This window comes from Orcinus orca, chromosome 9 (assembly GCF_937001465.1).
Source record: "Orcinus orca chromosome 9, mOrcOrc1.1, whole genome shotgun sequence".
In the NCBI taxonomy this organism is placed as follows: Eukaryota; Metazoa; Chordata; class Mammalia; order Artiodactyla; family Delphinidae; genus Orcinus; species Orcinus orca.
This window is the reverse complement of record NC_064567.1, coordinates 51,908,799-51,923,663: the sequence shown is the minus strand read 5'-3', so window position 1 is coordinate 51,923,663 and position 14,865 is coordinate 51,908,799. Positions and strand designations below refer to the sequence as shown.

The window sequence follows — 14,865 nt, the reverse complement described above, 5'->3', positions numbered from 1 at the left end:
ATTAACTGTGTCTCAGTTTTCTCCTCCATAAAACAGGGCAAACTGCCATAAAGATTAGATGATATAGCTTATGTAAAGTGTAATACAGTGCTTAACGCATAGTGCGCATTCAATAGATGTTGGGTATTATTCTTACTATTAATTAGGTATGTGGAACCAGTGAAATTTGAACAAAGAATTTTTGACATGGTCAAAAAGATTCAGGAAAAGATTATTCTGATGGGAGCATGCTAGAGACTGCTGGCATTGAAAACTAGTAACAGGCTGTTGTAATAGTTGTAGGGTTGATATAGGTCTTAGTTGGGGTAATACAATAGAAGTAGAAATGAAGGGATGAATTAAAGACAAAGGGTAGAGGAGTAAAAGAGAATAATGAACATGATTGGGCATTTGGACAAGGAGCCAGAGGGCAGGTGGCATCAGGGATCACCCTGAGGCTTCTAGACAGAAGGACAGTGAGATATTAAGACCTTTGGCAAAATAGGCCTTTATAAAAGTCAGAGCCAGTTAATTCAATCTACCAGCACTGAGGACATATTCTGTTGGCTTTCATTTTTGTTGCCTTTGAGATGCTGACAGGTACCTTCTAGGTGAGAAAGTCCTGAGGCAGCTATAGGCATGGCCTGAGCCTTAGGGGAGAGGTCAGAACGCGTGTTAAGATTTGGGAGCTTTCTGCAAAGGTGATGCTGGAACTGTGGGAAGAGATGAGGTGAAGAGAATGCTTTACAGGATGCAGAAAACAGGAAAGTCCTGGTCGTTCAAAAAGTAGTGCCTGCAACTGAGGTATAAACTCTAGCTAATTTCTCCATCTCACCGTTTGTTGCACTGTATCCATGTGTCTTTGTCTTTCCCACAGTTACCCTTCTCGGTGCCTTCAATATTCAGTTTCTCATAGCAGTATTTGTCTGATGCTGTCACCTCTGAAGCAGAATAGAGTTTTCTATCAGTGAGAGATACACCACGAGTTGTTCAGCATGTCTGCAGTAAGGGGAAAACACGCACGACGGACTCTCCTTCACTACAATGTTATCAATTCCAAAAATTGTAGCTATAGTTCACAAGAGTTCCCTATATCAAAAGCATCCACCACTCAGGTACATTTTTCACAACTGCTCCTTTGAAACTTGGAAAACAAATCTATTTAGATCTTTGACAGGACTCAGGCTATAGGTTCTAAGAACAACACTCCTCAGAATTTGGCCAGTCATTAGGGGAAGATGCTACCAAATATTTCATTGAATAAATACTCAATGCTTTAATCTCAGTGCCAAATATAAAGCACGAATTTCTCACTCAGCAAGTTTTATGAATCATAAAGACAATTTTATTAAACGAGTGATGTACTATAATTAAAGATTCAAGATACAGCAGTATTTCCACCTTGTTTATTAATTCTTAACAGCTATCGAAAAATGTTACTCTACTTTTAAACAAACTTGAATTCCGGTTAAATCTCTGAAAGTCAAATCACATTTTTAAGTCATGTCAGCATCTTTGTCAGGATTATTTTTGCTAAAGCCAAGGTTGATAGATGGAGCCATCCAAGAGTTAGATCAAAACGACTTTTGCAAATTACTCAAAGATGATTGTCGGTATGTATATATAGATATATTTTAAACTAATTATATTGGTAGTTTCTTTTCCTACTTCTTGCTGTCAGCCACTAATTTTTCTTAAGGGGAAGAAGCACAAACCATATTTCTTTGTCCAGAGCATAAACCTACATAACTAAATTTTTCTCCCATCCCCATGTTTCTCTAGTTGTTCCAAAGAGAGCATACACTTCCCCTCCCAAAAGGATTATAGCCACTGTTTGTGACAATTAAGGATTATCATTATATTTATAGCTTGCTTTCTAATACAAATCATCTCTCGGAAGAGTTTAAAACAAAAACTGCTTTCAAAAGGGCCAGTAATACTTCTGGAAAATATATCACATTTAAATGTACATTCAAGTTAAATATGTTTTAGATATAAATGTTATATGTTTCCCCCTGAAAATCTGATGAATTTTGAAAGAAATAACATTAAAATATCTTTATGATATGGCAGAAATACCTCAACAGAAATTCACCTATAACTAGGAAAACCAGCTGGAGTTTAAGAAAGAGAGTTAAGGAAGAAAAAGCAATTCTAGCTAAAATGCTACAGTTCTTATCCAAGGGTCCATGTCCATTCCATGTGGTTGATGGGTTTTGCCTAAGGATGCTAAAGGCAGCATAAGAGGAGCTAAAACCCAGGTTTGCTCTATTCTCCAAGCTGCATGCACTAGAGTGGACTTTACCTGCCTGGAAGCAAAGACACTTTCTGTCCAAAGACACTGCCAGCTAGCCAAGAGGTGTGGAGCTGTATCTTCTCAAAGAAGGTGCTTTTCTCTAATTTCCACAAAAGTGCCCCTGCTAAGACCTGCAGTGGCTTTGAAAATCCCCTAGTCATAAAGTAGTTGAAAAATTATTTCCAGCTCACATGTCTTTGGGCCAGATACCATACTTTGAAAAGGATCAAGCCATACTATTTACTCACTTTGCCCCCAGATGTATTTGCATTGTCTATCCCTGGTTTTACATCTTCCTCCAAAGCAAATTCCCTAAAATGGAAAAGCATACCCATTAGCGACACGACGTCCCCTTCTGTCAGATAACTGAAAAAGAAAATATGACTAGGAAAACTAGTAGATGAGTATTATAAAGGCCTTTTATCTTCAGAGTTGATTACAAAACATTTAATATGATCTTCCTACTTTGATAAGACTTCAGTATTTCTTTCACGCTGGTACACGTGAAACATTTAGGTAAAGATGAAGTAACTTACCTGGACACCATCACATGAATAACCATCCATCTTATGAATATTGGGGGCACACTAGGAAAAGAAAACAGAAGTATGAACCAAATGCACAGCAAAATATCAAGATGAGCTAATCCCTTTATAAATATTTTCATTTTAAAAATAAAGTCTGATAATATAGGATAGTCTCCCAAACCATCTGAAAATAAAAACAAACAAGATCAAGAGAAATCAAAAGGAAATGTAACAATTGGTGCACTTTCCCCTAAAAATAGGGATCGACCAGAGGCAAAAGTAGTTGATTTGTAAATCCTTATTTACAAATAAAAAGAACTGACAGCAATGACTCAGCTAACTTACACAGACACACTATTCCTCAGAGCAAGAAAAACAAGAGCACAAGACAAAAGCAAGGAAGATGACAACAGATGGAGCCATAGGTATGGTTTCCTCTTTTTCACCATGAGAAGTAACATCGCCCTTACCCTTAAAATGACTCTCAAGCAAAGGTCTACCCTGGACATGTTAGAAAAAGACATGCTTTAGAGCCCACCCACCCCTTTTCTTTCCTTGTAGCACTTGCAGAAAAGACTGCAAAGCATTCTTATGTGGATAGAAACAGAGTGTAATTTTAAAATTTATTATACCTCTTTTCTAGCATTATAGTAATTACATACTCATTTGAGAAAAGTTAGAAAATGTGAAAAATTAAAGTCTCTCATTTTCCTACCACCCAAAGACAACTATTTTTTATATTTTGGTACATTTTTTTCCTCTACCATTTTCTACAAAATGTGATTTTTTTTTTTTTTTTTTTTTTTTTTTTTTGCGGTACGCGGGCCTCTCACTGCTGTGACCTCTCCCGTTGCGGAGCACAGGCTCCGGACGCGCAGGCTCAGTGGCCATGGCTCACGGGCCCAGCCGCTCCACGGCACGTGGGATCTTCCCGGACCGGGGCACGAACCCGTGTCCCCTGCATCGGCAGGCGGACTATCAACCACTGCGCCACCAGGGAAGCCCAAAATATGATATATTTAAACATAAGTGTAATCAAGTTATAGATAATGTTTTATATTCTGTTTCAGCCCTTTACTTTCATCATACAAGTTTCCTCACATCATAACAAACTTTTTTGAAGGTATCATCTTGATAGCTGTAACACATTGCCCTGAGCTAACAAACCATATAATCAATGTACTAAAATATTTAGTTATAACTATCTCCAATTTATGCTGTTACAACCAACGGAACAGGAGCATCTTTGTACGTACATCATTTTCGGATTTAGAATTCTTTTAAAATCCCTGCTTATCATATAATCACATTTCAAAGAAGTTGCTCTAATATACTTTCATTCCCAGAGCCCATTCACTGTATCTCCATCATCACTAGGTGTTAGCTTAGAAGCATAATGCTAATTAGATAGTAGGAAAGGAAAGTACTTTTACACAAAAGATCTTTAATCCCTTAGGATGACTACCTTTAAAATAAAGCATTTTTAATGGTTAAAGTAGATATACCACTACTGAATCCCTCTTCTCTAGAGAAAAAAAGATGTGGGCAGTCTTCATTTGGCATGAATTTCACTCACACTAGAGCATGAATTTCACTCACCGTGGTTTTGTTAAACAACACCAGTACCCCAAGGACACAGTTCCAATTTCAGTTACCACAATAGATTAACTGTGAGTAATTGCATGAAGTACAAACTTTGCTACTAGCTCTTCAGTCCACTGATCACTAGGTAAACAAGAGATGCCCATCACAGTCAATAACCCATCTAGTCACTTCTTTCAAAGTCTGTTGGTGATTGCTCGCTGAGCATCTGTTCATTCAGTTCATGCACGGACAACAGAGAATGTAGATTGTTACCTCTCTCTCTCTGGGTGATACCATGTGACATCTTACAAAATCGAATAATTGCAAGAGGAAACTGGCCAACAAAGATGAAAGTGCACCAAAGAAATGAAAAGTGATGACATTGGAAGAGAAATTCAAGTCAAATGTAAATGGTGTGATAGAAAAAAATCACTATGGGAATGGAATGTTGATACCACTGTTCAGCAAAAACTTCCCATTCACAACTTCACATCTCTTGGAGATATTTCAGGACATTGAAAGCACAAAGGATAAAATGTCAAAAGCTGATACAAACTTAGAAAGGAGTGTGGCAATTCAACAAGGCATAGAAAAGATGCCCACCAAGTGTCATAAGGTTTATGACCAGGAGAAGGTAAGCACAGCTCAAACTACTCTTGGTAAGTTTTTTAACAAAGAAATAAAATACTATAATTTTCAGTGTTTCTGTTTTAATTTAATATGCTAAATAAATGTTAGGATTTTTTTTTGTTTCCCTATTCATTTAAGACCAACAGTAAGAGAGTTTTTAATCATCTGACATTTTTTAAAGATCGCAGAACAACTGTAACTTTTTCCATTGATTACTAGAATAACTTTACGTGGTTTCAGCTTGCATGGTCATTTGTGTTCCTGCACTAATATGCAAAGTAAGACTGCCTACATACATGTACACTGAAATCTGTGAACCCCTGACAAAGTTTATCAACTTCCCTATCCTCCCTATTGACAACTAAATGATATTAAATTCAAGAGCAGCTATTAGTGGCAACCTCTGTCAGATAAACAAGAGTCAAGACAGGTCCCTTTTCAGAACCCAATACCCCGTGGGTCTCTCTGCCTTGGCTGACTCCTGTTTCAACCAGCTGAAGGGAAAGAGTCTCTTTGATTCCTCCTTCACTAACTAGACAAAAAGCAAATGCCTTTTACCCTCTACTTTAAACAAAAACAAAATAGTTAAGGCACGTATGTATACAGTCTTAAATTAGTTCAACATTAAGACAAAATCACGCCGAACATCTGCTCAAGCTTTGATTACTGAAACTTCAATTCTCAAAAAATTAATAAAAGGAGGGTGAGAGTTGACATGAAAGAGAAACATGAGTATCTTGTCCATTTCCATTTCACCTGGGGGTCAGCACACTAAACATACTCCTACTTTTCCCCCATCGGGTTTAGAGAAATTATTCGTAAATTACCTGGCTTGAATTTCCTGAGCATGTTTCACGAATATCACAATCATTTACTGCTTCACGGCATACAGTTCCCATAGGCTGAAACTAAAATGAACAAAAATCAATGTGCAAAGCTGTCAAAGGAAAAAAACTCTCACAGTATCATCTTTAAAAAAAGAGAAATGAATATTTTTTTGGATAGGAATAGCTTAAACTAGTTTAAGATGGAAATCTGTGAAAACCACAGTTACTGCATGAAATGTCAACTTAATTGTTCTCAGAGTTTCTCACATATAAAGTAATTTGCATAGTCATCACACATAAGCTTTACAAGATCTTGTTAAAATAGGATGTGCTTGATGGTACATCTGTACCAGAAGGACAGTCAGTCCAAGTTCTAGTAATTCTTCCTTCCAAAGAGCTTTTGGATTTACACTTTACCCTTCATTCTTACTGGCACCTTTATCATATTTTTCTTTTTTACCTCATCAGCCAAGAATTTGGAAGTTACATTTTGGACTGAATTGTAAAAGTTAGATTTTCTGGCAAAGCTGTTTCCTCCCATGCTTTCCTTTACCATCTTCTCTCCTGCCTAATTTTTATACAGATCTATAGCTTGGTCTTTTATTCCTTTTTTAATGTTTCTATTATTTGTATTTGTGTATGAGAGTTTTTTGTCTGTTTTCAACTCAAGTATTTTTTGTAAGTGTGGGAGTTGTACAACTAAATTTTATACTTGTTGGATTCATAAATTGCAAGAGTATTCATTATAACAAAACAAAGAGATCTATAAAATTATCATCCTTCTCCTTCCCTCTTTAATCCCACTCTCTTTCCTGCTCCAAAACGTTACTATTTGGGGAGGGATCCTTCCATGCTTTTATCTCTGCTCACACAAACATACACAGTATTTGGGACCCCTCCCCACCCATCCATACACACACACACATACAACTTTCATCTTCTCTCCCTTGTTCACGACCCTCCAGGCATTTCAGTTTCCTGCTGTCCATAGAACATGAGCAGCACACTGCCAACTGCAAGCAGGAGTTCAACAGACATTTTTCAGAAGATCAGAACAAAACTTGTGTTCATTCATTCATTCACCAAATGTTTGCTAGGCACTTAAAATGTGCTAGGGACTCTCTAGCCACTGGAGACTCAGTGGAGAAGAAAACACAAGAATCCTGCTGGCAAGGAACTTACATTTCTGTGGGAGTACATAAGCCATAAAAATAAGGAAATAAGCAAGATAAGTTAATTTCATAAACTCTGGTTCTCTTCCTCCTTGGGACTGGTGCAAGCTACAATTCTAGAACTTCTGAGGTAGAAGTTCGAGCAGATTTAAGGTAGAGTTTATGTGAGAGTGTAAATGTTCAAGAACTGTCAGGAAACCTCTGAAAGAAAGCATAGTAAAGGAGAACTTGTTCTAACTGCTGGGATAAAGCAGTAAATAAATCAACCCAAATCCCTGCCCTCTTGGAATTTACAAACAAATAAAAGGAGAAAAAGAGTAAAGAAGTAAATAACCAATGAGTCCCCAAATTATGGCTTGAGGACAAACTTTGGTTGGCTACCTGTTTTTTTTGTTTGTTTTTTATTTGTTTGTTTTTTGCGCTACGTGGGCCTCTCACTGTTGTGGCCTCTCCCGTTGCGGAGCACAGGCTCCGGACGCGCAGGCTCAGCGGCCATGGCTCACAGGCCCAGCTGCTCCACGGCATGTGGGATCTTCCCGGACCGGGGCACGAACCCGTGTCCCCTGCATCGGCAGGCGGACTCTCAACCACTGCGCCACCAGGGAAGCCCGGCTACCTGTTTTTATACATAAAGTTTTATTGGAACACTGCCACACCCATTTACTTCTGTATTTTCGATGGCTGCTTTCAAAGAAAGAGTTGAGTAACTGAAACAGAGACCTTATAACCCACAAAGCCTAAACTATTAGCTATCTGGCCCTTTACAGAAAGTGTTTGCCAACTCTGACTTACAGATACATTATTATAAATACATACAGAAGAAAACAGAGATACATATGATTTCTCATCTTGTTCTTCCGTTCCCTCCTTTCCATTCACTCTTCTGCCTGACTCCTTTAGGGACGAGGGTTGGGGTGTGGTGTAGAGAAAGTGGCAGAAGAGATCTTACTTGACTGGTAAAGTTGTAACTTATATTCTGGGATAGTTAACCCTGCCATTTTATTGTATATTTTAATTTTATTATTTTGTACTTGTTCCTGTCAATGATTATATCACAAAGAGTCTAACTGTAGAAATCCAAGAAAAAATGGCATAATTAAATGCATTTTATGGATGGGCAGACTTAAAACACTGAGAATTAAAATAAATGATTGGGGATCCCTGGAAAGCAGTTGGTGGAACTGAGAGAATAAACAGTTGAGGTAGCCAAAATGAAAGAATGTCTGTTTAACATTTGGTTTAATCTTCCTTTTTTAGAGAGCGCTTTCAGAGATCTCTGCCTGCGCTTTGCTTCTATTAAAACGCTGCCAGAGACACAGTGGTAACGTGGAAACAACAGAAATTGCTGCCAGCAAATGTGGGATGTAACTGCACATTTATTCCTTACTGCTGAGGGAGCCTATGCAGGTTATTTCACTTCCTGGAGACTGGCACTGCTTATTGGAAAAATCTGGATAATAATGCCCATCCCAAAGTGTAGCCATGAGCATTATCTAAGACAGCAGTCTCAACAAGAGGACATTTGGCAATGTCTGAAGACATTGCCGTGTCATGATTTGGAAGGATGCTGCTGGCAACTAGTAGATAGAAGTCAGGGATATTGCTAAATATCCTACAAGACGTAAGACACACCCTCACAATGAAGAATTATCTGGCCAAAAATGTCAACAGTGCCAGGGTTATGAAACCTGGATATAGGATGACATAATTTGAAAGTGCTTAGTACAGTTTCTGGCACACAGTAGGGTATTTAATATGATAGGTTCATATTTCACCCTCTCGTAACTCATTAAAGTTAGTCAATCAGCAAATAATCAGTAAGAGAGTGCTGTGCATATTTATTCATTCATTCAACAATTATTTACTGAAGACCTGTACCAATTACAGTGTAAGTGCCTGGCTCTGCCTCCATAAAATGTACAGACCTGAGGGAGAGGGAGATATTGAACCTCAGAAATAATGTAGAATATTGTACCAGATTTTATATGAGAAGAGAAAAAAGATAGATTTCTTTGAGCAAGGTAAGCCCCAAGTAACTGTAGTCTTGATGGAGAGGCTTAAATATTTGGGGGCAGGTATAGGATACTGTTGGGAGGATGAAAACAGACAAGGTGGATAACGATGCATTAAACTCTCATGCACAACACATGAAAGGTGTTTTAATGTCTAAAGGGATTTCTTTTGTTCCCTCAACAGCTAATGCAAGAGAAATACCAAGCTGAGCACCAAGAAGGGAAGGATCTATTGAATATCCACTTGGCTTTACAATAAAGGAAACACATCATTCAAAAAATAGTTTCATTTAAATTATATTACATTTGATTTTTATTATTGTTATTACATATATATGATAGCACATTAAATGGTTTCATTTAATGTGCATGCTCCTCAGAGAGGCAGTAGAGAGAGGACAAACTCTGGGGATTACAAACATTCAGGCCCTAGCTCCTGACTTGGTATAAGACCCAGGGAAAACTACTTAATCACTACAAGCTTCTGTGTTCTCATCTGTTAGATGGGAATAAAAATAGTAACTACTCCTGACAAAGTTTGGGAGGCTCCTGTAAAGCACCTGGCACTTAGTCACTCAACAAATGTTAGGTCTTACTATTGTTATTTGGTTATATTTACCTAGCCTTAACAATTTAATCAAATATGTCCTCTTTTCTTTCAGCTGGTTATTACTCAACATTTATTTACCTTGCACTTTTTACAACAAAGACCATCACTGCACTGGGAGTCTTGAGTCAAGGTGCATTTCTTACAACACTCTGCTCCTTCAAGGACACATTCCTAAGGAATATAAACATTTGCAAAACGTCAGAGAATGGTGTCATTTTCCTGAAAGTACCAGGATATTTTCTAAAACCAATGTACAGCCTCAAAGTAAGCATCTTTCTTCCACAAATCTTATGAAATTTCTAGGCATAACACTTGCTCTTCATGTTTCAGTGTGTGAACCTGGAATAACCCCGAACAACCTAAAGAAATCATCCCAACACCCAGAGACTTACTGCCGGGGTCCCACAGTCACACTCCTCTCCAGTTTCAATGAAGCCATTGCCACACTCAGGAGGATCAAGAAGCTGTGGAATGAAAACCAAAAAGGGCACTAAAATGCAGAAAAATCAACATCAAAGACCTTACGAGAGACCACAAGTGCCACACCTACACTTCTGGCCTATCTGTCAGTCATTCCAAAATATATTTTTATTTTCCTAAACTGCAAAGTATGACTTCAGAATTTTAGAACTGGAAACTTTAGAACATAGTGTCTAATATTGTTTCCATTTCATATTTAATCATATTTTCATATATAACATACCTATCAAGCAGGGTCTGATAAGTGTCATCAAAATAAAAGATGATCTTGGCATTGACTAAAACCAAGCCAGATGGACTCCTGAAATTTCATTTCAAACAGGACGCAAGGGATTTGGAGTCAGACATCTGGATTCAAATTGTGGCTCAGCTACTTATCTTGCGCAAATGGCTTGCCATCTCAGTGCCCAAGTGTTTTCGTATTTAAGACAGGAATAATAATAATATTGGCTTCCCATCTACTTAATGAATTGTTATGAGGATCAAGTTCAATTACCTGCGAAAAGCCCTTTATTAACTGTTATTTCCTTGTGAAACAAAGTTTTTTCATGGACAATAAGGAAAACATCACAAAAATTAATAAATCTACTGATTTATTTAATATAAAATACAACTCTTCCTATTAAGATAGCTCTGCAGAGAACAGCAATAATAATTTGCCCCAGAGATGGAAGCAGTTTTTGGCCTGTACAAGAGTATATTTTGAGACTTTTATATTTTTTAACTTTCTGCTGATTTTATTATCTTTTGAGTATAATTTATCTTATGGTGATAGGTAAAACTAGTAAATAGTAAATAGCTGCTATGTTCCAGATATATAATATTCATTCAAAAGTTAATACAAGTTTACATATTATAGAATGGAAGTGAGTACACACCCACATGCATGCACGCACACACACACACTTTCTTAACCAACTAGAAGGAAAAAACAAGCAAACAAACAAACAAAAAAATCAAGAAAGCAACAACAAAAGTCCCCACCTAATTTCAAATACTCTCTCCTCTCCTACAAAAGAATCAGCTCATCTCTAGATTTCATTTTTAGTTGAAAGGATCATAATGAATGAGGCAGCTTTGAAAGCCAAAACTAAAACTCTCCAGCTGAAAAAACACAGTTATTCTCTTACTCTGGGCTCAGAATAATCAATTAGTTTGGTTAAAAGACTTGAATTGTTTTTCATTTATAGAAGCAGGAATTTAGTTCCAATATCCCTTCTGAAGCTTTTGGAAAGAGTCTTAAAATTGTCAATTTGCTTTTCAGTGCAGTATGAAATTTCCTAAATTTCACTGGAGTGAACAGAGAATGAAACCAGGTAAATGATTACAAAGGCAATGCCACGTATCACTGTGATGTAGGGAAGCACTTCATAGTTCACATAATTACTGAGGATAAAACACTCTTCTTTAACATGGGAAGTCTTCCAAATGTATGATGAAGACCTGTTTTCTAGTCAGTAACCAGAGCATGCTCAGCAAGCTATGAAAGCCTCTGACAGTCTCAGTACAGACCTTCTCCTTTTGAGCAGACTTAGTTTTTATATTGAGAAGTGTTGTAATTTTGATAGTTTTTATATTGAGAAGTATTGTAATTTTGATCATACTGCTCATTCTGAAAGGCAGTGGTGGGGAGTAAAGAGGGGAGACAGGCGTCCTTTTCTACCAGTATGAATTGTGATTCGGTATCCAAAGGCAGGGGAGGGGGAATGTATCAAGAACATGAAAAAGAAAGGCAAAGTGAAACCATTTTTGTAAGCTAACCCTGAATCCTCATTTGGCCATATAAAAAGAAAATGGACATTTTTCAGAAAGCAAAACTAATTTCTACCTGCTTTTTATTCCCATCAGAATAACCCCAAATGCCCAAGATTAATTGAACTTAGAAATGTAGATATTTAGTGTATCTAGAATGTGTATATATAAGCTAGTTGAAAAGCTTTCTTCTATAAGACACAATGAATGAAAATCTGTGTTTACAATACTTTAGAAAGATTAATAACTAATAACTCTGATCACACTTATTACCTTAGAAGGTTTGTTGAAAAGGCAGGCACCACCTCCACTATTCAGGAAGTCATGATACTCTTCAATATTACACTGGGTGAACTTTTTAGGAAGATAATAGCTATAAAAGAGAAGAAAAGCAATAGCTGGGTACAATTTTAGTCTCCCTTGTTTGTAGATTAGTCTTAAAACTGAACACTGTTAACATTGTACATTATTCCTAAAAAACAAAAAAAGAATAAATAAATAATAAATTCCACTTATGTATAACATTTGCATTCAATCCGTAAGAGTTTATTCAACAAGCAGTTTTCTAAATTCTTCATTAGGTGGCTAATGGTAACTACGGTTTGCTCATTATCTGCATATCCATTCAAAGGAAACACACCTATAGTACCTGTAATTTCCATCAAAGAGAGTTAGAAATAATTTATTTCACAATGAGTCTTTCCTAAATATTAAACCTGGGCTGGAACCCAAACTGCAGGGCATTCTGCAAAATAACTGACCTATAATCTCCGAATGTGTCAAAGCCATGACAGTCAAAGAAAGACTGAGGAATTATTCCAGATTGAAGAGAACAAAAACTGACTGTGATGCCTGATTCTGAAGCGTTTGCTAAAATGACATGGAAGAAACACAGGGCTGATCTTGAATGAGGGATAAGAATTAGATGATTTTCTTGGTGGTATTGTGGTCCTATAGGAAGATGCCTTTGTTTGCAGAAAGGCACATAAAGTTAGGTATTTGGAGGTGATAGGCACCATGTAAAAACTTGCAATTCAGAGACAAAAAGGTTCTTTGTAACTATTCTTCTAACTCTTCAAGTTTCAGACTGCTTCAAAATACAAAAAAAAAAAAAAAAAAAAAAATTATACCCCCCCAAAATAATCAAGGGTCAATAGAAAAAAGAAACCTCGCGGTAGAGCAATTTGGAACTATGCATTAAGAATCTTCAGAATGTGAAATATCCTTAAATCTAGTAATTTTACTCTCAGAAATTTTTCTTGAGGAGTTGATTTGCTATGTGTGCAGAGATGTCTGAATAAAGATATTTATGGTGGCACAATTTATAGTAGCAAATAACATGAAAATAATCTAAATGTTCAACAGTAGAAAACTGTTAACTAAACTGTGATATATTAATAAAATAGAATACCATGTACTTATTAGTATTCATGGTAGTGTTAAAGAATGAAGGCTCAGAAAAATGCTGACTATATATAATGTTAAGTAAAAAATGAATAAACTGTTATATGCAACATAATCCAAATTTTATAAAACAGTAAACATGTAAAGAGAAAAAACTACTGGATTTATTTTATTTTATTTTTTAGCCACGCCACACGGCATGCAGGATCTTAGTTCCTGACCAGGGATCGAACCCATGCCCTGAACAGTGGAAGCACAGAGTCCTAACCACTAGACCGCTAGCAAAGTCCCAAAACTGCTAGATTTAAGCAGCAGTATTTTAACATTAACCACAGTTGTCACCCAATGGTGAGAAAAGAGGTGATACAAATTTTATTTTCTGTATTTTTCAAAAATTATTTTACATTGAGCTTTGTATAAAAGTGAAAACACAATTAAGATAAGAATGGAAAGTCTCTCCCACTAGCCTGTCCGTTTATATGCCTACTTCTTCCTAGCATAACGATTAACGCTTAAGTGAACTGACTAATGGAATTTACGATTATTTACCCTAAACTCATTTACCAAGTATTTCATGCCAAACTCTCCAAATAAAGTTGTCTTGGGTTTAAACTGTCTGAACTACTTTACTTCCTTTGCTTCATTTTCCTAATAAGTCATAAACTTTATTATTTTAAAATTTTCTTATATATATTACTTCCTTTTTGCTTTTCAGTGCCTACACTTCAGCCAATGTTTTTATCGCCTTATCTATAATCCATTGTATATATCCCTGTCAGGATTATGGAATTTAAACAGGAATTTCTTCAAGTTCCCTCTTTATTCTACTGGTCAAAATCGGAGGTGGTTCTCTACTGCTATAGAAGAAAGTCACTGATTTTCAGTGTTGGACCCTTAGAAGTCAAAGTCTAGTTCAGCCCCTGCCCTGCAAAGGCACCATCAGGGGGTTCAGGTTAGCCCAGCCTCCTGCCCACTACACAGCTGGGAGCTCAGTCTGCTCTCCAGTAGTGACAAGAAACTCTTCCCAGATAGGGAAGCTCTTTTTACACATGAAGAGTTGAAATCTGTACATTGCAATTACCTTCCCTATGCCACATCTGACTTCCTATAACTGCCGCACACAGTCCTGTATTGTTAACTATATCAATGAGACTAATTCTTTACCATACCATGGCCCTTCCAATACCTGAAAGCAGATACCATTTCTCTCCCTAAGCTTGGCCCCAAAGCTTCTTTTTTGCAGGGTAACAAATCTATTCAATGCATTCTTACATTTTTAATTCTTATACCTTTAAATAGGACCGACAGTCTTCATTTCAACAATGCTTTCCAACATTTAACAATACAGAGGAACTTCGGAAAGTAGAAATGGGAGGGAATTTACCCATGGGAAATATATGTCCATAATTAGTGCTGATAGGTGATGTTTGGCACAGATCAAATCATATCTGGCATCATACCAGACAATGTTTTATGTAAAGAGCTTTTCTCTTGTATGCAGCTATTTGATGTAAGGAGTTCCAATGCAAAGAGCTACGCATATTCAAGTGTAGCCATTGATTTTGCTGCATATTATGCTTAGTGCTAAGCAG

At 36.9% G+C, this 14,865-nt stretch overlaps 1 protein-coding gene across 19 annotated transcripts in view; it reads right to left on the bottom strand.

The window, feature by feature from the left end:
- Positions 1 to 14,865, bottom strand: part of ADAM22 (ADAM metallopeptidase domain 22) — a 246,631-nt gene that overhangs the window by 45,174 nt on the left and 186,592 nt on the right. For all 19 annotated transcript variants that reach the window (XM_049714741.1, XM_049714740.1, XM_049714742.1 and 16 more), the window contains 7 exons: positions 12,143 to 12,242; positions 10,030 to 10,101; positions 9,716 to 9,808; positions 5,844 to 5,924; positions 2,812 to 2,862; positions 2,524 to 2,587; positions 815 to 920 (listed from right to left, as the gene is read on the bottom strand). In XM_049714741.1, the coding sequence (XP_049570698.1) occupies positions 815 to 920; positions 2,524 to 2,587; positions 2,812 to 2,862; positions 5,844 to 5,924; positions 9,716 to 9,808; positions 10,030 to 10,101; positions 12,143 to 12,242 (567 nt within the window). The remainder of the gene's footprint in view (positions 1 to 814; positions 921 to 2,523; positions 2,588 to 2,811; positions 2,863 to 5,843; positions 5,925 to 9,715; positions 9,809 to 10,029; positions 10,102 to 12,142; positions 12,243 to 14,865) is intronic.